We start from the raw sequence: 22,316 nt of genomic DNA, 5'->3' as shown, positions 1-22,316 counted from the left end.
AATCAATTAAGAAATAAGACAAAGGAGGAAGACATATAGAAGACCAAAGTATCGCTCTTGTTACTGATACAGCTGATACTGGAAAATATGGCTCCTCTCTTGAGTGTAAGTGAGCCTCCTGATGGTGAACCCCAAACAGGTTTACCTGCCTAGTCTCAGGCCATGCTAGATACACACTGGTGTGTGTGTGTGTGTGTGTGTGTGTGTGTGTGTGTGTGTGTGTGTGTGTGGAGGGAGAGAGAGAGAGGTGTAGATTAGCCTAGAGGTAGCCTTACTCTCAAAAGAAAGAGAAGAAGCTGGCTTATGGACAGGATATGGTCAGCTTTCTTTCCACAGTCACTCCGTGTCCATTGGAGAGGATAAAGAACAGAGCTAAAGGTCAGTAATGTTGAGGGAAAACCTCTTGGAAGCCAGAAGAATAGAGAAGAAGCATTTCCCAACAAATACTTCCCAGGACAAGCAGTCTCTAAACACCAAGAGAACACGTTGCCTTTGCGATTAACTCCTTCTGTTCACCTGGACCTTTCAGAAAGCTCTAGAATCTCACAGCAACATTCACCAAAACTGAATTCCTACTAGATCCCTTAAAAAGTTACACACTCCCATGTGACCAACTGCTGGGGTGAGGAGAAAGCCCTCAGGACCTTGCAATTTGTGGGGAATGATAACCTCAGGGCATGACTACCTTGCCCCCACCCCACCATTCCTCATGTGGGAAGCCACAGCCCTGATGTGGAAAACTTCTCCTTCAGTCTTCCTACCCTTCTGTTGACTCCTCTCTTACCCTCTCTTTTTTAATATCCCTAGCAGCTCCAGCAAATTTGCCAAGGCGACGGTTGCCAAGGAAAGGCCCATGCCTGGTACAGTCCATTTGGTTGGCAGTCAGATACCAGCTTCCAGATCACAAACTTCTATCAAGGGTTCAGAAGCCAACGAGACCAACCCAACCTCCACCATGGGCGCTCTGCCCCAACTTGCTGGGGCTCTTGGCAAGCAGCCAGGCCCCGGGCAGCCATCTCCCATCCACAACCCAGTCAGTGGGACTCAGAGTTTAGAAAAGAATGTTAGTTCTGGTCCTCAGAAGACCTCAGAAGACATCAGAACAGAGGCTCTGGCAAAGGAAATTGTCCACCAAGACAAATCTCTGGCAGACATTTTGGATCCAGACTCCAGAATGAAGACAACTATGGACCTGATGGAAGGTTTGTTTCCCCGAGATGTAAACTTGTTGAAGGAGAACAGCATAAAGAGAAAGGCCATGCAAAGAACTGTCAACTGTGCAGGATATGAAAGCAAGAGGTAAGTCCCTGGTAATGCCCTCAAAAAGACTTATATTTAACCTCCTTCCATGGGGGTGGTAATAGGTCTAGGACAACTTGTGTGACATTTTCCTGCTTCCAAAGATTCTGACCCAAGAATGACACGCCATCTCAGCCTTAGCAGAATGGCTCTGAGGAGTAGAAAGTGGGGCAGACTGACCTTGAGTTACTAGGCACTTGCCCAACAGGAAAAATAGTAATAGTGGTGATGATTGCCATTAAAACCATTAATATTGTTGATGTCTTTGTGTTAGCCCTTGTAGTAATTTTTTATATAAACATTATCTCGCTGAATCTTCACAAGAACCTCCTGAAGTTGCAACCAATCTTACCTCCCTTTTACAAGTGAGGTCACTGAAACGCAGAGAAATTAAGACTGCCCAACCAAAGCCCTAGAACATGTGAGTGATGGCATCTGGATTTGAACTTGGCCCAGTGACTGTGCCTGGTGACTGTGCCTGCTCTCATAATGACTTCACAGTGCCCCTAACTCAATAAGCAACAGAGTCACCTTTGCAGACAGCACCACAGGGGTCAGTGCTGAGTGGCAGGGAGAAGTGGTGAGCAGAGCAGAGGCGGAGGTGAGCACAGATTTCTAAGAAGGAAGAGAGCCCAGGGCGCCTGGGTGGTTCAGTTGGTTAAGCATCTGACTTTGGCTCAGGCTGTGATCTCACGGTTTGTGAGTTTGAGCCCCCTATTAGGTGAGCTCAAGCCCCATTTTGGGTGAGCCCCGCTTCTTTCTCTCCCCACCTCCCCTCTCTACCCCTTTCTCTCCCCACCTCCCCCTCTCTACCCCTTGCTCACTTGCACCCTATCTCTCTCAGAAAAAAAAAAAAAAAAAAGCAAGCCCAGACAAATGGATTTACTACACTGACATTCACCCTTTTCAAGAGTTAGGTGGATGTTGTGTAACCCTAAAAATCAAGAGAGATCTGAACGTGGATGCAGTCTCACGGTGTTGTTCAGCCAGTGAGCCTCTGCTCCTGAAGCTCCCTGATGGCACGTGTTTACAGTCATGCAGTGCGTCCCAGCCCCCAGCCACAGGGGTGAAAGGACCCTGAGCAATCTGTATTTTTCATTCTTTTGATTTCTCCCGGGTGATCGCATATTTTCTTGTATGTTTGATTTCCTTAAAGGACTACTATGGGAAAGGTTTAGAGTGGTTTTTGTTTTCTTTTTAATTTTCATTGAAAACTATGTGGATTGATGGATTGGTACTCCACAGTTAGTGGCTTCTAGACTAAATAAAAACAGAGCTTTTTGTCTAAATTTGGGCTTGCCTTTAGAAATTTCCAACTGATCCTAACTAAATTACCAACAGGAATACTATGTTTTGATTTGGGGGAGGGGGAGAGAGGAAGGAGCGATGGAGTCCTTACAAGCTCTGATAGGTTGTTGGAGACTCTCCTGATACAAGGCCTGAACTGTCACCTTGTCCGTCCCCTTCTTCAGATTTGGCAGACAGAGACTTACTGAGGTGAAGTGACTTATCCAGGGTCAGGTGGTTAGCACACATTTACTGAGTACCCACAATGCGCAAGACAATCAATCCACTGGGTTCCACGAAGGACCCAAAGATGGGTTTCTCTGGGTGTGTCAGTTCCGCATGGGTAGGTGTCATAGATCAGAGTTAGGGGCTTCCATTCATTCCGTTCTCTGACCACTTGCTGTAAAAAGGCCAAGGCAACTTACAAATACATCCTTAGCAAAGTATTTCCTAGCATTATCACTGAGAACATTCGTTCTCTCAATTTAGAAATGAAATAGTCATGTAGCTTTTGCAGCACGGAGACCTGGAGGAATTTCAAAAGGCTGGCATGCGCCATCTTCTGGTGAAAACAAGCAATGTCCTATTGTGCATGAGACTCACCATTGTGAGGTTTAGTCAGTCAAAAGCCTGAGGAGCATTTGTAATGCTATGAATATATGGGGTGGGGGGGGCATATCAGAAGACTTTTTTCCTATTTTTTTCAATTAACTGAATTAAATGTAACTATATTGCTTAGAAGAATAGTCCTATCAAACAGGAAATGAGTAAAAATGACTTCTTCTGTGGCTCTTTATTCCATAGTAAAATGATGGCCTAGATGTTAAAAATAAAGTCACAAGATTGAAATACCTCTCCAAGAGAACCTCACCTACTTCCATAGAGTCATTTATTCAGTTAGTAGGCTCTGACCTCTACTCGAAAGACAGCTTGGTGATAGTCAAGCAGAGAACACTAGACATCAGGTTTCTCAATTCCTAGTTTGTTCCCCGGCCTCGAAACCCCTGCTGTGTACCTAGGGAGTAGACTTCACATCTCGTGGCCATTGACCAGCAAGCTGTAGATTTCTTAGGCTTATCTGGGCTGTCATGCTTATATGAGAAGGAAACATGGCCAAGTGTCCATGCAACAATCATAGTAGGCATCAGAAAGAGGACGGGTAACCGTGGAAGAGTAGGAAATAACCCACAACTGGAGATGGTGCAGCACCTTCAAAATACCCTCACACTCAGGGACTCATACTTTTTATATATAATTTATTGTCAAATTGGCTTCCATACAACACCCAGTGCTCATCCCAGCAGGTGCCCTCCTCCTCAATGCCTATCACCCATTTCCCCTCCCCCACCCCCCATCAACCCTCAGTTCTCAGTATTTAAGAGTCTCTTATGGTTTGGCTCCCTCCCTCTCTGTAACTTTTTTCCCCCTTCCCCTCCCCCCTGGTCTTCTGTTGAGTTTCTCAGGATCCACATATGAGTGAAAACATACGGTATCTGTCTTTCTCTGACTGACTTATTTCACTTAGCATAACACTCTCCAGTTCCATCCATGTTGTCACAAATGGCCAGATTTCATTCTTTCTCATTGCCAAGTAGTATTCCATTGTATATATAAACCACATCTTCTTTATCCATTCATCAGCTGATAGACATTTAGGCTCTTTCCATAATTTGGCTATTGTTGAAAGTGCTGCTATAAACATTGGGGTACAAGTGCCCCCATGCATCAGCACTCCTGTATCTCAGGAACTCATATTTATCACAAAAGGAGAAACACGTAGGGAGGTCAAATGACTTAATCCAGAGTCATCTAGCAAATCCACAGGCCTGGTGTCCAGTCTCCTTCCCAGCACTCCCTTTGGTGTTTTCCAGCCCAGGTCTGCCTGGCTTCCAAGAGCCCTATACATAGTAATCACTCTTTGGTAAGTATTTGTTCATCCTAATTTCTGGGAAGGGAATGAATAGCATTTTTTACACCTTTCTGAATGCACAGACATGTGGTAAAATAAAGCTTCTGGAATGTGCTGTGTACTTTTTTGTTCTTTATGCCTCAGGAGTGAAGACAAGGAGGCAGTGGGCATGCTGGTCAACTGTCCTGCCTACTACAGTGTGTCTGCTCCCAAGGCTGAGCTTCTGAACAAGATCAAGGATATGCCAGAGGAGGTGAATGAGGAAGAGGAGCAAGTGGATGTCAATGAAAAGAAGGTAAAAGAAGAATTGAGGCCTGTGTTCTGCTCTCTCCAAAAAGAGAGTCAAGGTCCGAGCAAGAATACTGGCTCCTTAGGGCAGGAGAGGAAGAAAGGTCTGTCACATCACCAACCTTGCCCATACAGTCCTTGGACTCCTGACTCACATGGCACTTTGAGTGACTTCCTCATAGCTTTCCTGTCATTTTCATCTTTACAGATGACAAAAGTGAAAGTCATTACAGGGAATAAGTTACTTCCTAAAAGCCTCATAGCTGAGACTGAAACCCAGGTGCCCTACCTTCACTTAGTCCAACACAGAGACCCCAGCTCTCTTCTCCGAGCTGACCAGCCAATGCCCGCAGTCTGTAATTTTCCTTTCATGTTTCATGTCCAAAAGGGAAACCAGACAATATAGAAACTTTAAGGAAAAAGACCGATTGTCAAAAGACACTTCTGAGAGGTGGTAATGTTAATCTTTACGTTCCCCCAACTCTGTCTGCAGCACCCCAGTGAATAGCTTGGAAGCACAGCACTGAAATTTAGTTAGCATTTGATACTCCTACAGAAATTTTACATGTAAGACATTTTAAAAATGACACCATGATGCCGCTGCTGTCTTCCCACATACCCTGAAGATCTAAGCCCAGCTGTGCCTGCCGGGGAGAAAGTTCTTGCCATTCCGCCTTCCCTACAGCCCCGGAAGGGCCACCTGCCACTGAGTTTTCAGCTCTTCATACAAGCCAGGCCCGTACACTGAAAAAGGACTCTCTGTTCAAACGCTTGTCTCTTGCTGAGCCTGGAATGTAAGTGGTTCTCAGTGGTACCAATCCCAGGAGAAGCCTTCTTAGGTGATTCTATTTCATTTACTCCATGTGTCGCAGGCTCTCTTGTTTGTGTGTGGAACGAGACCACAGGACACAGACCCTCGAGCAGGGAGTAACGGGGCAGGAGGATTTGGGGATTTTAGAAGCACCTCTGTCAGGGGTGTTCTTCTCCCTCCCACTGCTCCTGGCTCCGTGGACGCACAAGTGCACGGCTGGCACTGTCGTACTGAGCTCTCCCAGCCCGAGGTTTTCCCATTTAAACACCTGCTTCATGGCTCCCCTACTTCCGGCATATCCCTACTTCAAATACCCCCGAATGCCCCCATTTAATGGGTCCTCCGATGAGGGAAAAAAACTACCTGCTCTAGTCTCTCTCTACTTATCGCAAAGAGGGAGCTGTATAAACACCATTACAGGTACCAAGTTGCCATGGCACCTTTCACTGAATATTTTACACTTTTTTGTTTCATTTTTTTGCATGTAGAGATACCCTATTCTATAGTAGCAGTGTGACAAATTACTCATTGCTTTTTAAAAAAAAAAATGCTTTCCCATCAGTTTATTATCAGCCTCTCACTCTGATGATTATATGGCAAAAGTATTTTTAGATTGAGATAAAGGCACAGAGGATTAATCCTCACAGGAAATAACATTAGGTACAATGTGCTGAGCACTTCTTACCTTGTTAAGTGTGGGCTGTGTTTTTCATAGTGCTATATTCTCTTTATTTCCACAAAACTGCTCTGATACCTATACTGCCACATTTTACACCGAAGTAATCAGAATGAGTCAGAAGGAGTCAGGGCAAGAGAAGAACATCAGGCATCCAAGACAAAGGGACTGGCCTGGGTAAAGACCCAGAGATGTGGAAAAACACAGGGAGTGTCTGTACTGAAGAAAGGTATCGCCAGCAGTTTGATACTTTGGAATGCCAAACAAAAAGGCTCATGCCTCAGTTAGAAATGACCAAATTTAGAGGATCACACAGGAAGGCAATGGATCCCAGAAGATAAGGCTGGGAGGCTCCACAGGGGCCAGAAGGTCATGGAGGTCACATAGGGCTTTGTTTGAAATGCTGAAGAGTTCAGATCTTACTGCACGGCACTAGAGAATCCTATGAGATGTTTTTAATGAACTGCAAGCTTATTCGTGCATAATAGAATTTTCATTAGCATCATTTGTGTTTATATTCCTGACTTAAAAACAGAAAATATGGAGCGCCTGGGTAGCTCAGTCAGTTACTCATCCAACTTCGGCTCAGGTCATGGTCTCGCGGTCCGTGAGTTCGAGCCCTGTGTTAGGCTCTGTGCTGACAGCCCAGAGCCTGGAGCCTGCTTCAGATTCTGTGTCTCCCTCTGTCTCTTGCCCTCCCCACTCATGTGCTCGCTCTCTCTCTCTCAAAAGTAAACATTAAAACAATTTAAAAACAGAAAATATAAAGGGGCGCCTGGGTGGTGCAGTCAGTTAAGCGTCCGACTCTTGATCTTGGCTCTGGTCATGATCTCGTGGTTTGTGAGTTTGAGCCCCACATCCGGCTCTCTGCTGATGGTGTGCAGCCTTCTTGAGATTCTGTCTCTCCTTCTCTTTTGCCCCTCCCCAGCTTGTGTGCTCTCTCTCAAAATAAATAAACTTAAAAAATTTTTTTTAAGAAACAGAAAATATGGAGAGGGGCAGAGAGAGGGAGAGACTCTCAAGCAGACTCTGTGCCGTCAGCACACTGCCTAACTTGGGGCTCGAACTCATGAACCGTGAGATCACGACCTGAGCTGAAATCAGGAGTTGGACGTTTAACTGAGTGAGCCATCCAGGTACCCCCAAAATATGTGAGTTTTAAATGATGTAGAAGGCATCTATTAATATTTGCAGCATAGAGTTGAAAATGCAGTTCCCTTCCTGATATACAGCAAGCTTTTCTAAGGGTGATTTTAAAAAATGATGCTTCATCAAGATTGTTCCAAGGCAGAGACTAGCCTCCCACCAACCTTCCCAAAGAAATAACTTATTACCTGATATTTAAAGTTACTAGTAACCTAAGATACATCGCTAGTCATGAAATTCACTAAGACTCAATGGAAACCAGAGTCCCAATTAATAAATATTTTTAAAAATTGAAATTAGCCTTTTAAACCAATTCTGCTTTAATATATTTTCTATGTATACATCATAGATGATGAATTATAATGTTCCAAGTAAATAGAAGTTTGAAACACTTTCATTGTCTGAACTATCTGAACAAAAAATCTAAAGACAGTCTAATAATTAGAGCTTTAAGTTCTTTGCCTAACCCAGCTATGTCTATTAGGCAAAAATCTGCTTCAACAGGTCCCATGACTCTTTATTCTGAAAGCCAAAGGGCTTTGGCTTAGAGACTTAGTGGAATATTTCAGAAGGCAAAAAGAATCTGTTGTTCTGCAGAATTGGCTTTCCCCAGGAGATCATTAGCGACCCAGATGGTTCTCAGCTGCCCATTTGTGTTGCTCTTCCTTCATTCCTCAAGTTCCAGATTTCTCTGTGGTCTTTCTTCCTTTCAGCCTGAAAAACCTCAGTCTTCCTTCCTTCCTTCCATTTCTTTTAAAATAGGTCTACTGGTGACGGTTTCTCTTAGTTTTCCTTCATCTAAGAATGTCATTATTTTGCTGTCGTGCCTGAAGGATATTCTCACTGGATATGGAATTGGGGGTTGACTGTTCTTTTTCTTTTAGCACTTTAAAGTTGTCATTCCGCCTTCTTGCTCCCATGGTTTCTGACAAAAACTGCACAGTCATTTAAATATTGATTCTCCTGTATGCAATGTGTTGTTTTTCTCTGGCTGCTTTCAATTTCTTTTTCTTGGTCTTCAATTTTCACCAGCTTGATTATGATGTGCGTGAGCCTAATTTTCTTTGGTGATTCCTATTTGGCATTTACTGACTTCTTGATTCTGTAAATTTAGGTCTTTCACCAAATTCAGGGAAGTTCTCAGCCATAATGTCTTCAAATATTTTTTATGCACTAATCTTTCTTCTGCTTTTGAGACTCGAGTACCACAAATATTAGACCTTTTGATGTTGCCTCACAAGTCCCTGAAGTTCATTTTTAAGAATCTGTTTTCTGTCAGTTCTTCAGATTGGATAATTTCTGTAGGACTGTCTTCATTCCACCAGTAATTCTCTTAATTTCAAATATAGTTTTGAGTTCCAAAATTTCCATTGACTCAGTTTTTTGTAGTGTGTCTTTGCCAAAGACTTCTGTGTTCAAGAGTGTTTACTTTTACCATGGAGGAAGGTTATAAAAGTTATTTTAAAGGCTTTGGAAATCCCAGCACTGGGGTTTCCTCAGGATTGTCTTCCCCTGGGAATTGCTCATGTTTTACTGTTTTTTTGTTTTTTTTAATATTGGGTAATTTTGTGTTGTATTCTGAACATTTTGAGTATTACATTTTGAGCCTCTGGGTTCTGTTAAAATCTTCTACAGAATGTTGACTTTTTTGTTTTCATTTTAGCAAGTAATCTATTCAGCTTGACTACAAGTTCTTTTTGTGTTTAAAGTTTATTTATTTTGAGGAAGAAAGAGAGCAGGGGAGGGCCAGAGAGAGAGGGAGAGAGAGAATCCCAAGCAGGCTCTGTACTGTCAGCACTGAGCCAGATGCAGAACTTGATATGACACACTGTGAGATCACAACCTGAGCCGAAATTAAGAGTCAGACGCTTAATTGACTGAGCCACCCAGGTGCCCCTTGACTATAAGTTCTGTCCCACCTTCAGGTGCCAATTCCAGCATGATTTCGGTTTTCACAACCTTTGCTGTGTTGCACAGATCCTTCCCAAACATGCACCATTTGGAGGTTAGTCTGGGACTTGGTTAGTGCTTCTATCATAGTTCAGTTCTCAGAGTTTTTGTTGTGTTGCTTTGGGTCTACTTGAGCGTGAGCCTAGGACTTCTGTCAGTTCATACACAGAATTAGGGGATCTTCTTTCTGGCTGTTCCGTGCAGTATCCCCCCGACCCCCGACCCCAACACTGTCTGGCTCCCAGCCACCCCTCTTCCTGGGCCTCTGGCTAGAAAGACCAGTTCTCATGACTATAGCAGCCTGGGCTGCTATGCTGTTCTGCATGGCTGGGACCTCCCTCAATAAAAGAGAAAGAAACAAGAGTGGGAATTCCCCTCACACCGTTTGGACCACTTCCTCTGACCATAAAGAAGACTTGTTGTTTTTGTTTTTGTTTTCGCTTCTCTCTCTCGGGGTTTTCAGTGCCTGTGCCCCCACTGCGAGTGCAGCTCAGGGAGTAGAGCTACTCTTGGGAGCCAGGGCTAGGGGAAGAAAACAAGGAGGGTTAAAAACAGGATTTTCCCCACACGTTTTAGCTCGCGGAGGCCCCTTTTTTTGGTCCTTTGTTTGAAAGGCAGGACTTTTCTCAGAGTTTTGCTGCCACTCTCTGCGTGCACTTCAGAGCTAGAACATAGAAGGGGGAGGCAGGCAACTAACCCCCATTCCGGGTCATACTTCAGATTTGGCTCCCCGTCCCGACACGCTGCCATACTTCACTTTACAGAGTCCCCTTCAGAGTCCAGGGATGTTAGTTGTGGTAAGTGGGGCCGGAGGCGGTAGGGGGTGTATGCCATGTTGGCTAACGCCAGGACTCCCTCATCCTTCCTCCACCCTGGGGTTTACCAGCAGGGAGAGAGCTGACAGGCATTTTAGAAAAGTCTCTCTGGCAGCTGTGGAGGCAGAGGCGGTAGTTGGGAGGGTGTTACGGGGAAAGTGACGGTACCTGTGTAAAGGCAGTACGGGAGGGGCTGTGAGAAACAGGTGAATTTAAAAAAAGGGGGGCGGGAAGCAGAGTGGAGAGAACATGGGGACAGATTAGATGTGGAGCATGGTAGAGAGGAAAGGGTCAAGGAATGACTCTCGAGCTTCTGGCCTTACATGGCTGTCATAACTGAAATAGGGAAACAGAGGTCATTTAGGAGGGAGGATGATGGGCTTAGTTGAATTAAAAAAAATTTTTTTTTAATGTTTTATTTATTTTTGAAGGAGAGAGAGAGCATGAGCGGGGGAAGGGCAGAGCAAGAGGGAGACACAGAATCTGAAGCAGGCTCCAGGCTCTAAGCTGTCAGCACAGAGCCCAATGCGGGGCTCAAGCTCAAAAGCCATGAGATCATGACCTGGGCCAAATTCGACACTTAACTGACTGAGCCACCCAGGCGCCCCTGGGCTTAGCTGAATTTAAAGAAATTTAATACTGTTTCTTGTCAGAGAGTCCTGATACCCAGAACCAAGAGACCGTACTGAGTAAATAGGACAGCGTTATGATCACAAGCCTTCCTGAGAGGAAGTGAATGGTAAAGAGCCACTCTTGCCAGAGAATGTGCCAGAGAATATTTGAAATGGTAGTTGAGTCCCCAAGACCTGTTTTCATTGAGGTCCCACAACATGGGATGGAGGTTTGATCCCATTTTTGTCACTGGGACAAAAATCACCCCTGACTTTTCTCCTGGATGAAGTTCAGCTGTGAAAATAACCATGTACTACTGCCTAGATCCTCCCATTTAAAACCAAAGAAAGAAACAACAAAGCCTGTGGTTGAAGTGTCTTTATCTTCATCATTTTTACTAGCAGGAGCCTGAACTCCACTCTGCCCCTAAATTCCAGCCATGCAGCTAGGAGTCCTGAATTACCCTTCTTTGAGATGAAGATGGTCCTCCGTCAGCACAGGCCAGCCGTGTCATTAGCAACGTGATTGGAAACATGGTCAGCACAGATCCCTGAGCAGAAGGCAAAGTGCCATGGTCACGTGGGGGAGACGTTGAGTATTCCTCTAGAGGTGCACCCTAAAATGAGTGTTCCCCAGACTATTGCTGAATCTTAATGATAGCACAAGTAGCAATAACTTGAATGTGTATAATACTTTTATATTTCCCAGAATGCTCGCACAAGCTTTATTATGGTTGAGCCTCAGAACATTCCAATGAGCTATTTTAACGTAGTGACTAAAACCCTGATCCCTGAAGCCAGACGACCTGAATCTCGCAAGTTAAATAACTTCTAGCCACCTCACTTTGTGCAGCAGTAAAACTGGGATAATAATATACTACCTGTCTCATCAGGTTATTGGGAGTAGTAATTGAATAGTAAAATATTTAAGTGGTTCCCGGCACAGAGAAAGAGCTTAATATTCAAACATTATTAGTTTTAGGCAGATATTATTATCCCCTGGCTATAAGTGAGAAAATGGAGGCACCAAAGGTCAAGTGGTTTGATGGGGGGTGAGTTTTCTGTCAGAGCCTAGGTTCCTGACTCCTGGAGGCAGTGAGGAGGCCGGAAGGGGCCCAGCAGGGTTGCTGCAAGCAAATGGTGAGGTGGGAGGGGGAGGGTCTGTTAAACTATATTTAGAGGGAAAAAAACCCTATAAATTGCATCGCACACAGGGTGACGTAACAGTTCGCACCAGATGAGAAGTGAAAAAATGTGAATGACTTTGCAAATTAAGTAGCTCCTGAGAGACTAGAATGTTATTGAAACAAAACCCCTCAAAAGACCTGTTGTCCCTCCCACAGTGAATTCTGCAGCTAGAAGTTGGTAGGGTTTGGTTTTTTGTTTTGGTTTTTTGGTTTTTTTTGAAGAGGTCTGCCTGGCAGAGAAATGGTTGTTTGGTATAGCCAACTTTCCCTTGTTGCCTTCAGTTACTCACATCCCTTTTAACTGCAGTTTTAAATCCAAATTTCCATCACTTAAACGTAGAAGCATTTTAAAAAACCAAATACCATCCAAATATGTACCATTTGGGCCAGGAGTGACGGATGAGACTGCTCAGTAACTTCTATATCACAGCATGGCCATACGTGCTAACACATCACCTTATGGCCCGGCAAATAGCTTTCAGAAACCAGAGTGCCACGAGATGTGCCCTGGTTCTTCCCACCGAATCCTCCCTGCATCACTCCCGGACATTTCCGTCTCCTTCTAGTCTTCCTTCTACCCTGAAGCCCACAGTACACATCAGTTCCTGCACAGAGAGGCTGTGGTTCTGCCCGGCATCTGGGTCTTTGAAAACCCAAACAAGCTGTGCAGAGGACAGACTGAGAGAATTAGGCTGCCGAGCCTGATCTCCCATTGCTGTTCCGCTGTGTCACTTCTTTGCCCGCTGCCCGCCCACTGCCCTGCCTGGGGGCTGCCCTTTCGGCACTATTGACCTGCGTAGGAGCCCCGAGCCGAGTCCAGAAGAAACTCCGCCCAACATGTGAGGACAGACGTATCCTTCCTGGTCTCTGCTCATTCACACATTCAGAATCTCCTGTCCCTTCAAATACCAGCTTCTGAGGCCATGATGAGGGTTTGTTTTTTAATGATATCAAATAAACTGTCAGCAAAAGTGCTTTGAGTTCCAGAAGTGATGACACAATATTAGTTTCAAAAGAAGTCCTAGTGAGAGGAATGAAAAACGCAAGGCCGTTACCTTCTTTTCCATCTCCTAGTTCTGTTTCAAGACTTTTCTAGAAACTATACTTCTCAAGACAAGAGGCTGAAATGGATCCCACATTTGAATAATCAGAGACCTTTCCCTGAGGCTGGAGTATAGAAATGCTGCGTAGTCATCTGCCCCTTTGGATTTGGTGTAACTGTGAGAAGGTATCGTCCGGTGACGGAGCGGTGAGCCTAGGGAATGCAGGCAGCAAGATGAAAACCTCCTGGCCTGACTTCATGGAGATGTCAGAGTCTCTCACTGTCTACCTGAAAAGCAGCTGTAATGACATTTGACTTCTCTGAACCTTGTCTGGTGGGAATGCTGGAAGCTGTAACAGCAGGCAGGGTTTATTTTTCCTACTGCTTTCCATCCGTCTCCTTGCTGTTCTCTTCGTAAGAACGGATAACACCACAGAGGATCGTCACACCCTGCTGGGCGTGTTTCTGGAGCTGCCTAGCAGGCTGGGTAGCAGGCAAATACCAGAAATGCCAGCCACAATTGGTGGGGGTTTTCTGGAAAATCTATTTTCCAGGAGAACATAAGGAATATTAAACAATATTCTCTGCCACCTGCATTTTTTCTGGGTTTAGACTCCTCAGTTGGGGAGTGATATAGACTGTACGGGTTTTTCCTCTACTGAAAGAATCCTTGCATTGACTTTGTCTTAACTACACAGCTTGAGGAAAGCCAAAGATTATAACCTATGACGAGGTAGTGCAGCAGATGAGAATTGTGTTAGTCACTGTTTAGCCTTTGGGCTTAGGCGAGTCGAGAAGACAAGTTGTCACCGTGAAGGCCAAAACGTAGACATTTCAAGGACGCTCTGAACCTTAGATTGGAAGACAGAGTACCTCTGATGGTCCAGCTCCAAGATGAGCACAACATGGAGAAATATTTCCCCATATCATTGTAATTGTTGTATTTTCTGGTGATGAAGAAATAGTACCAAAAATCCTCAGGACCCTTCAGTTCTGTTAGTCAAAATTATTTCTATTTTTCCCCTTTTCCTTCCTTTAAAAATGAAGATTTTACTCTAACATCAAAATTGTGATCCTTTCTTACCAAGTTTCCAATTGAAGCCACATGGCTTGATTTTATATATATGCATAAAAAAATTTTTTTTTTGAGCTGGAACTGTTTTAGTGGTAAAGAAATAGGTTTTAACCAAAAAAAGATTATGTCCTTTTTCCATCTGGCTACCTTAGGCTAAGAGAAAAACAAAAGACTAATTTAAAAATCATGAAGTTTAATTTCTCTTGTAGCAAACTAGTAGACATTTAGCATAAGTGTAATCAAACTGGAAACCACTAAGACCTTTACTTCATTCCTTCAGTTAAATATATTGGATACTTGTGTAACTGTTTCATATGCATAGACATTTGCAATAAAAATGGCAAATTATATAACTCAGGCAAGTGGAGATAGTGGAGCACGATGGAAAGATCACACGGCTGACTTCTGATAAAGGTCTCGGTGAATATTTATGATGACTGTACAAGGCTAGTTCCTGAATCAAGCTGACTTGAGTTCAAGGCAGCCCCGCTTAATGGTATGTGTGTCTTGGGCCATCACCTCACCGGAGTCTGTTTCTTCACCTGCTGTATATGTATGATTGTTGGGAAGACTAAATGAGATAATCCATGTAGAGTTTATTGCACGGTGTCTGGCACATAGTAACTGCTCTGTTGAATGGTAACTATCTTCAATAGTCCACTCAGCTCTCTGACCTTGGGTAAGTCCCTTCGTTCCTTTAACTCTTGGCTTCTCTATTTGTAAAACAAGAAATCTATACCCTACCTGCATGTGGTATCGTTATGAGGACCAAAAGAGAGCATGTCTTGAAAAGCCTTATAAAAGTGAGTAAATGGGGCATCTGGGTGGCTCAGTCAGTTGAGGTCCGACTTGGGCTCAGGTCATGATCTCACAGTTTGTGGATTTGAGCCTCGCATCGCACTTTGAGCTGACAGCGGAGATCCTGCTTTGGAGTCTGTCTCCCTCTCTCGCTGCCCCTCACCTGCTCATGTGCACTCTCTCTCTCTCAAAAAATTGAACTTAAAAAAAAAAAAAATAGTAATATAAAAGTGAGTTGACAAGCCAGTTGGGAAAACTGAGCTGTACAGAGCATGACTCAATTGGGAAACATTACAAGGCGATGATGTGTAGTCAAGTGTTGGCCTGTGAAGACTGAATAGGCTCAGAGAAAGGCAGTTGTAGACATTCAGGGAAAGGAAAGAATATTGTGGCATCATGTTGAGAGGCAGTCCAGACAGAGTAGGGGACCTTCAGCTTAGCCTTGAAAAGACAGGATGTGCCTGGGAGAAATGAATCCTCTTTCCATTGACAATTCCACTGGCTAATGTTTGCTGTGTGTCTCCTCTGGGGTTACAGGCCGAGCTCATTGGAAGCCTCACCCACAAGCTTGAGACCCTGCAGGAAGCAAAAGGGAGTCTGCTGATGGACATCAAGCTCAATAATGCCTTGGGGGAAGAGGTGGAGGCTTTGATCAGTGAGCTCTGCAAGCCGAATGAGTTTGACAAGTACAAGATGTTCATCGGGGACTTGGACAAGGTGGTAAACCTGCTGCTCTCCCTCTCAGGGCGCCTGGCCCGTGTGGAAAACGTCCTTAGCGGCCTCGGTGAAGATGCCAGTAATGAAGAAAGGGTAGGTGGACTAGCGATTTAGTTCAGCGGCTTTTCCCTCTGAACCCACGCACATAGGTGCAATTGAACATGACCCCTTCTCTGGAGAAGATTATGATCTCTGGGGCAGGGAGGGCGGTCCAATGTATAGATTACCGGGAAACACCAAAGAAGTCATTTTGCATGCCAAGAGGTAATGCTGGCACTTCAGGCTCAGGGAATACTTAGGAAAGTAAAAACACAGGTACCAGAGTTTTCTTTCCTAACCTTCTTTCCCAGGAAAAGGAAGAGACAGAAGCATGGTGGGAGGGTGACATTAGAAAGGGAGAGAGGGACAAAAAGAAAAAAAAAAACTGCTGGGGCTGAGGAGAGTTCCCACGTGGGAATGTGGACTCAAGCTCCAGGGAATATGTGAGCGAGGGTCTGCAGGCACTTGGGGACGATGTACCCAGGTGTCTCCACTGCGCCCTCTACTGGAAGAAAGAGGACAGGTAGTAACAGCGGTAGCAACACTGGGTAACATTCAAGTCCTTTCCTCTTTGCCCAGCACTGGGCTCGCTGGAACCTCACAACAAGCCAGCAAGTGATGGAACCAGGATATGAGGGGTCCTGCTGCAGACCCCAAGTTTTATTCTCTATGATGAACATAATTCCAGAGCTGCATAGGACTCTTCACCTACTCATCGGTATAGCAACTATTTGCTGGGATGCACGAGGCTCATGAATAAACAGACAGATCCCTGTCTTCAGGGACCCTATCAAGACAAATCAGACAATAAACATACCTGTAACTATTGTACATAGATATTTATGCTAGAAGGTGGTGAGCACCCTAGCCACTAAGAGACTCCTTTGCTTTCTGGCTCCTCCTATCTATAGCTCTTTCTTTCGGGGCTATCAGGGATTTCCCAGTTATTTCTCCTAATGTATTAACTTAAAAGGGAAGATGTCATTTTTTGAAATAGAAAAAGTCTAGTTGGTATTCTGAATGTGCTTGGGCATCGAAAAACTTTCTGCATCTCCTTTCTCCTTCTGGTGAGTCCCCTCCTCATGCAAATGTGCTGAGTCTTTGCTTCCGCATCTAGAAATCGTCTAGAAGTGCCTGCCTCAAAAGTACCATCCTTTCCTACTTCCCTCCGCTCAGCAAACAAGCACCTACCAAATGTCTGGTGCTGCGCATTCTGGGGATGAACACCAGCCAAAACACAGGCCCCGCCCTCAAGGAACTCACCGTGTAGTGAGGAAAACCAGTATGGAAGCAGCAAGTGCATCCACAATGCTGCAGCACAGCAACGGACGCAGCTACGAAACGCTTCTCAGGTGGTGGGGGGAGGCCAGGAAAGACTTGGCACAGGTGACACTTGACCAGGGTATAGAAGAATTTCTTAATTCTACGTGGAGGGCTTCACCGTTTAGAAGCAATGTCATGGACAAAGTCAAGAACGACCATGGCATATTCAAGAACCATACATGGTTGCTTGGTTTTTAAAAATCGTGAATTGCAGGAAATATTTAAAAAAGCGTACAGTCAGGAAATTGACAGGAAATAGAGGGCTCATTCAAAAGGGATAAACAATGTTCAGTGAAGGTGTGGGAAGGGGTGAGGAAGAAGGGATAATGAAGCTTCCCTGTCCCCCCAAGGTTAGCATCACTTGGAGGAGGAAGAGAGCCCTTATCAGAATTCTAACTGTGTCTGTCCTACAGCCCTGAGGCCATGGTGAGCAAATGTAGTCCCCACTACCTGGCAAGGAAGGAGCCAGGGATAGATGCCCCAGGCTCTTCCTCCTGCTCCCTCCCTCCAGTCTCCTGCCCATGACACCCATGGATCAAGCCCAGAGGGAGAGGACACCAGTTGATGCAGCCTTCACCATTCAGCTTCCTTAGGCCCAGGGCATGGCTGAGAAAAGTGGATCTAGAGGCACAAGCAGTATCCAGCACAGAAAATAGTCACAGAGACCTTGTGGGTCACACTTGACAGACTTAGGACTTTAGCCTGGAGGCCAGGAAGAGCCATAAACTAATTTCATCACCTAATTAGCCTGAAGAGTGGTGGGGCTTAGGCTAAGAGTCTACCAAGAAGGAGTTAGGCCATTCACTTAGGGAACTACCACAGGGGTACAGACTAGGGAGTGAGAGAATGAGTTTGAAATAGTAAGGCAAGCTGGATGAGAGGTAGGGCAGAGCGGAAGCTAACTTTAAGTTTCCTGTTTGGCTGCTGGGATGGATGCCACAGGTCTGTGAGAGAAGAAACAGTGAAGCAGTTTTCGTTAGGGGAAGAGGAGTTGTTCCAGAATGGAACTCCACTCAACGTTTAAATGTACACACACACCCTCGAATACAGATGTGTGCTTGCTCACATGCATAATACATCCATACTCGTTTTAATCACGATCAGTCTTCATTAAGAAACCCAGTATAATAGAAATTTGAAGGAAGAAGAAGTGGTTCAACAAATGCAAAATGTAGAATGGTCACCAGTGGGGCGAAGGGGAATATATGTAAGGCTTCAACTGAATTCTCTAGTTTTTGCTTTTAATCTGAAGCAAATATGATAAATGCCCCTGTTAAGAATTGGCATGGCTAATGATGGGCACACAGGTATTATTCTCTATTTCTCATGTTTAAAATACTTGCTAATTTTTTAAAGGTGAGAAAGAGGTTTTCACTTTTTCTTTACAGCGTTTTGAAAGGTGTCTTCATTCAAATTCAGTCCCTAAAGGTATTTAAGGTGTTTTGTTTTTTTTTTAAATTCCAGTTAACATGCAGTTTAATGTTAGTTCCAGGTGTACAATATAGTGATTCAACACCTCCAAACATCATCCTGTGCTCGTCACAGGAAGTGCACTCCTGTATCCCCATCCACCCGCCCCTCTACCCACCTCCCCAGTTTGCTCTCTATATTTAAGAGTCTCTTTTTTGGTTTGCCTCCTCTTTCTCTTTTTTCCCTGTGCTCATTTGCTTTGTTTCTTAAATTCCACATACGAACAAAATCATATGGTATTTGTCTTTCTCTGACATATTTCACTTAGCATCATACTCTCTAGCTTTGTCCATGTCATTGCAAATGGCAAGATTTCAGTCTTTTTGATGGCTAATACTCCATAGTATATATAGCACATCTTCCTTATCCATTCGTCTATTGATGGACACTTGTGCTGCTTCCATAATTTCGCTATCATAGATAACGCTGCTATAAACATTGGGGTGCATGTGTCCCTAAGGGCTTTTTTTTTTCCAAATTTTTATTTAAATTCTAGTTAGTTAACATGCAGTATAATATTGGTTTCAGGAGAAGAATTTAGTGATTCATCACTTACATACAACACCCAGTGCTCCTCACAAGTTCCCTCCTTAATGCCCATCATCACCCATCTAGCCCATCCCCCACCCACCTCTCTCCATCAACCCTCAGTTTGTTCTCAGTTTGATCATTAAGAATCTCTTATGGTTTGTTTCCCTCTGTTTTCCCCCCTTCCCATATGTTCATCTGTATTGTCTCCTAAAACTCCACATGAGTGAAAGCATATGGTATGTGTCTTTCTCTAATTGACCTATTCACTTAGCATATACACTCTAGCTGCATCCATGTCGTTGCAAATGGCAAGATTTCATTAAAGATTTTTAAGCAATCTCTACACCCAATGTGGAGCTCTAACTCGTAACCCCGAGATCAAGAGTTACATACTCCACTGAGTGAGCCAGCCAGGCCCCTTACCTAAGGGTTTTTTGTTGTTGTTGTTGTTGTTTTAGACGTGTTTTTCTTATTAGGGGAAGGAAGCCATGAAAATGGAGATATCTGTAAGATAAACCTAAAACTTTGTACTTTCCCCCCTGGGCATTATTTTGTAAGATCTGACATGCTAGTTCAAGGGAAAATAAGGCACATGGCCTGTGAGCCTTTCATAAGCCTACATAGCCAATTTATATTGAAATAAAATTACAGATCTACCTTGTAATTAGATTTTCATTTTAATATTTCTCAATGACTTTGGCCTGAAAAATTTAAATGATTAAACATAAAAAGATTCATTATATGTCAACATGATGAGTAAAAAGCCATGTTAAAGATTTCTATAAAGAAAATTAGCCTACACATGCTATCTTACCATTGGGTTTGTGTAAGAAACGCTCAGAATATGAAACTACCATCATCGTTAAACAGAACTTCTCTCATAGTAGATTCAAAGGCATAAAAATTGGTAACAGATTTCTTTCGATATGGAAAATCTGATGTTCCCATGGTTTGTGGATCAGAGCAGAGGTTCTCAAACTTCAGCTGTGGAACAATCGCCTGGAATGCTTATTAAACCACAGATTTCTGGGCCCCAGCTCCCAAGCTGTGGATTCAGTAGATCAAACAGCCCCTGAAAATTGGCATTTCTAACAAGTTCCCAGGAGATGTGCCACTGCTGGTCCACACTTTGAGAACCGCTATCAATGTAAATACTTGTACTGTGAAGATTGGCCTTTCTTTCCCCCCTTTCAGTTAATTTTTTTTTAATGTTTATTTTTGAGAGAGAGAACAAGGTGGGGGAAGGGGCAGACAGGGAGACACAGAATCGGAAGCAGGCTCCAGGCTCTGAGCTGTCAGCACAGAGCCAGATGTGGGGCTTGAACCCACAAACCATGAGATCATGACCTGAGCCAAAGTTGTATGCTTAACTGACTGAGCCACCCAGGTACACCATGCCCCCTTTAGTTTTTTATCATGATAAACTACATATAACCTAAAACTTGCCGCCTCAACCATTTTATTCAGTAGTGATGAGTATGTTCACATTGTTGTGCAACAGATCTCTAGAACTTTTTCTTCTTGTAAAATTGAAACTTCATATCCATTAAACGACTCCATACACCCCTTCCCCCCAGCTCCTGGCAACCACCATTCTACTTTGTATCTCTATGTTTTTGATTACTCATATAGATATATGCAACCTCTAAATACTTCATGTGAGTGGAATCACTGATTGTCGTTTTAAATCTAGAAGCCTAGAGCTGAGCTTTTACCCCAGTTTAATGTAATCTCTCTTAAAGCTGCCACATAATTTGACAAGTTAGAGAAGTATATACATGCAACAGAAGGGTAATAAACTGATTTTCCAAAAAGTAAGCCTCCTTACTCTAGAGCAACAGTTGAAATACACTCTTGGAGATTTCACAGTCCTGTAAAAGGTGTTTTTGCAGTTTCCTTCCTTGCCCTTGCCCTCTGCTGATCTCTTGGTTTTGCCCTGGCAGAGCTCCCTCAACGAGAAGAGGAAGGTCCTGGCTGGGCAGCACGAGGATGCCCGGGAGCTCAAGGAGAACCTGGATCGGAGGGAGCGTGTAGTGTTGGACATCCTGGCCAACTACCTGTCAGAGGAGCAGCTCCAGGATTACCAGCATTTCGTGAAAATGAAGTCAACACTCCTCATTGAGCAGCGAAAGCTGGACGACAAGATCAAGCTAGGCCAGGAACAAGTCAAGTGTCTGCTGGAGAGCCTCCCATCTGATTTCATTCCCAAGGCAGGGGCCTTGGTTCTGCCCCCAAACCTTGAGAGTGAAACGGCTCTTGTTGGGGGGTGTACTTTAAGTGGTATTTTTCCAACATTAACCTCCCCACTTTAACCTCTTCTAAAACACCCAACCAAAAGATCACCCTTTCTCTCAACACTATTTAATCTGAAAAATGTTTCAGTACAAACCACCATTTAAACTCTATGGGTTACTGGGGTTTTTCTGGATGAAAGGAAAACAAACAAACAAACTATCCAGGAAAAAGCCTGTTTCTTCCTTCTCACTCTACATGATTGATCTGAGAGCTTGAATGCTGCTGGGAACTTACTCCTTTCTATGATCACTTTCTAGTAGAAGGAAAATTAATGAAACTGTGAGAACTGATGGGAGGGCGTTCGATTTAGTTTTTAACAGGCTGAGGCAACTTAGATGAGTGTCACCCTCAGGAATGTATTCACAGTGGCCTTCCTTGCTTGTGGGTGGTATATCTTGACAACAGGTATAAGAACTCATTAATGAAGGGTCTGCAACATAAAGCCTTAAAGAGAAACACCCACAGAAGAAAACTGTAAAACCTTGAACATTGTCGTTATTTATATTTTTTAAAATGAGAAAGATCATTATGTTTGTGTGCTAACCACTTATTTGATTCTGTTTTGTGGTGGACATAGGCAGTTATGTTTGAGCTTTGTACTTTGTGAAAACCTTAATGAAATGAAGAATTCCAAAGATAATCACATTGAGCATGGAGACTTTTTTCTTAAGCCCTTGGCTTGTCTGCCTGATTTGTACCTTTTTCGTTTGTGTGAGAATGGGTACGGGGGAATCCCAGTTTCTGCTGACAGTCATCGCTGCTTTACTTCCACAACCAACAGGAACACCACCTTCCCCGGGAAGGAGGTTTTGTGCCACATGGCTGTCACATCATTTCTTAGTGCTTCACAGCATGATTGCTGGGGCGGGGAGACAGAGCTAAATTTTACCAACAAGGACGACAGCTAATCTGTGTTAGAGGAAAGTCAGCAACCAAATCAATTCCACTGAAGTCATGCAGTGCTTCTGCAGGGGATTTGGGCTAAATGTAGCCTACATTAAGAGCTCTATTCTTAGGCTGTTTTAATGATGCTTTTGAAAAAGTTTT

The 22,316-nt window shown here is 44.0% G+C and overlaps 1 protein-coding gene across 3 annotated transcripts in view; it reads left to right on the top strand.

The window, feature by feature from the left end:
- SHROOM3 (shroom family member 3) overlaps positions 1–21,909 on the top strand; it is an 85,616-nt gene extending 63,707 nt beyond the window's left edge. The window contains exons 7-10 of one of the 3 annotated variants that reach the window (XR_006201882.1): positions 808–1,299; positions 4,640–4,790; positions 5,277–5,577; positions 15,432–15,517. Coding sequence is in view for 2 of the 3 variants with exons in the window: in XM_042936140.1 (XP_042792074.1) it covers positions 808–1,299; positions 4,640–4,790; positions 15,432–15,704; positions 20,918–21,286 (1,285 nt within the window). In the remaining variant the exon portion in view is untranslated. Of the gene's footprint in view, positions 1–807; positions 1,300–4,639; positions 4,791–5,276; positions 5,578–15,431; positions 15,705–20,917 lie in introns of those variants that run through there. The other 2 variants (XM_042936141.1, XM_042936140.1) reach the window with 2 other exon arrangements.
- The last annotated feature ends 407 nt before the right edge of the window (positions 21,910–22,316 follow it).

This window comes from Panthera leo, chromosome B1 (assembly GCF_018350215.1).
Source record: "Panthera leo isolate Ple1 chromosome B1, P.leo_Ple1_pat1.1, whole genome shotgun sequence".
In the NCBI taxonomy this organism is placed as follows: domain Eukaryota; kingdom Metazoa; phylum Chordata; class Mammalia; order Carnivora; family Felidae; genus Panthera; species Panthera leo.
The sequence above is the reverse complement of the archived record's forward strand: the minus strand, read 5'-3'. Positions and strand labels throughout refer to the sequence as shown.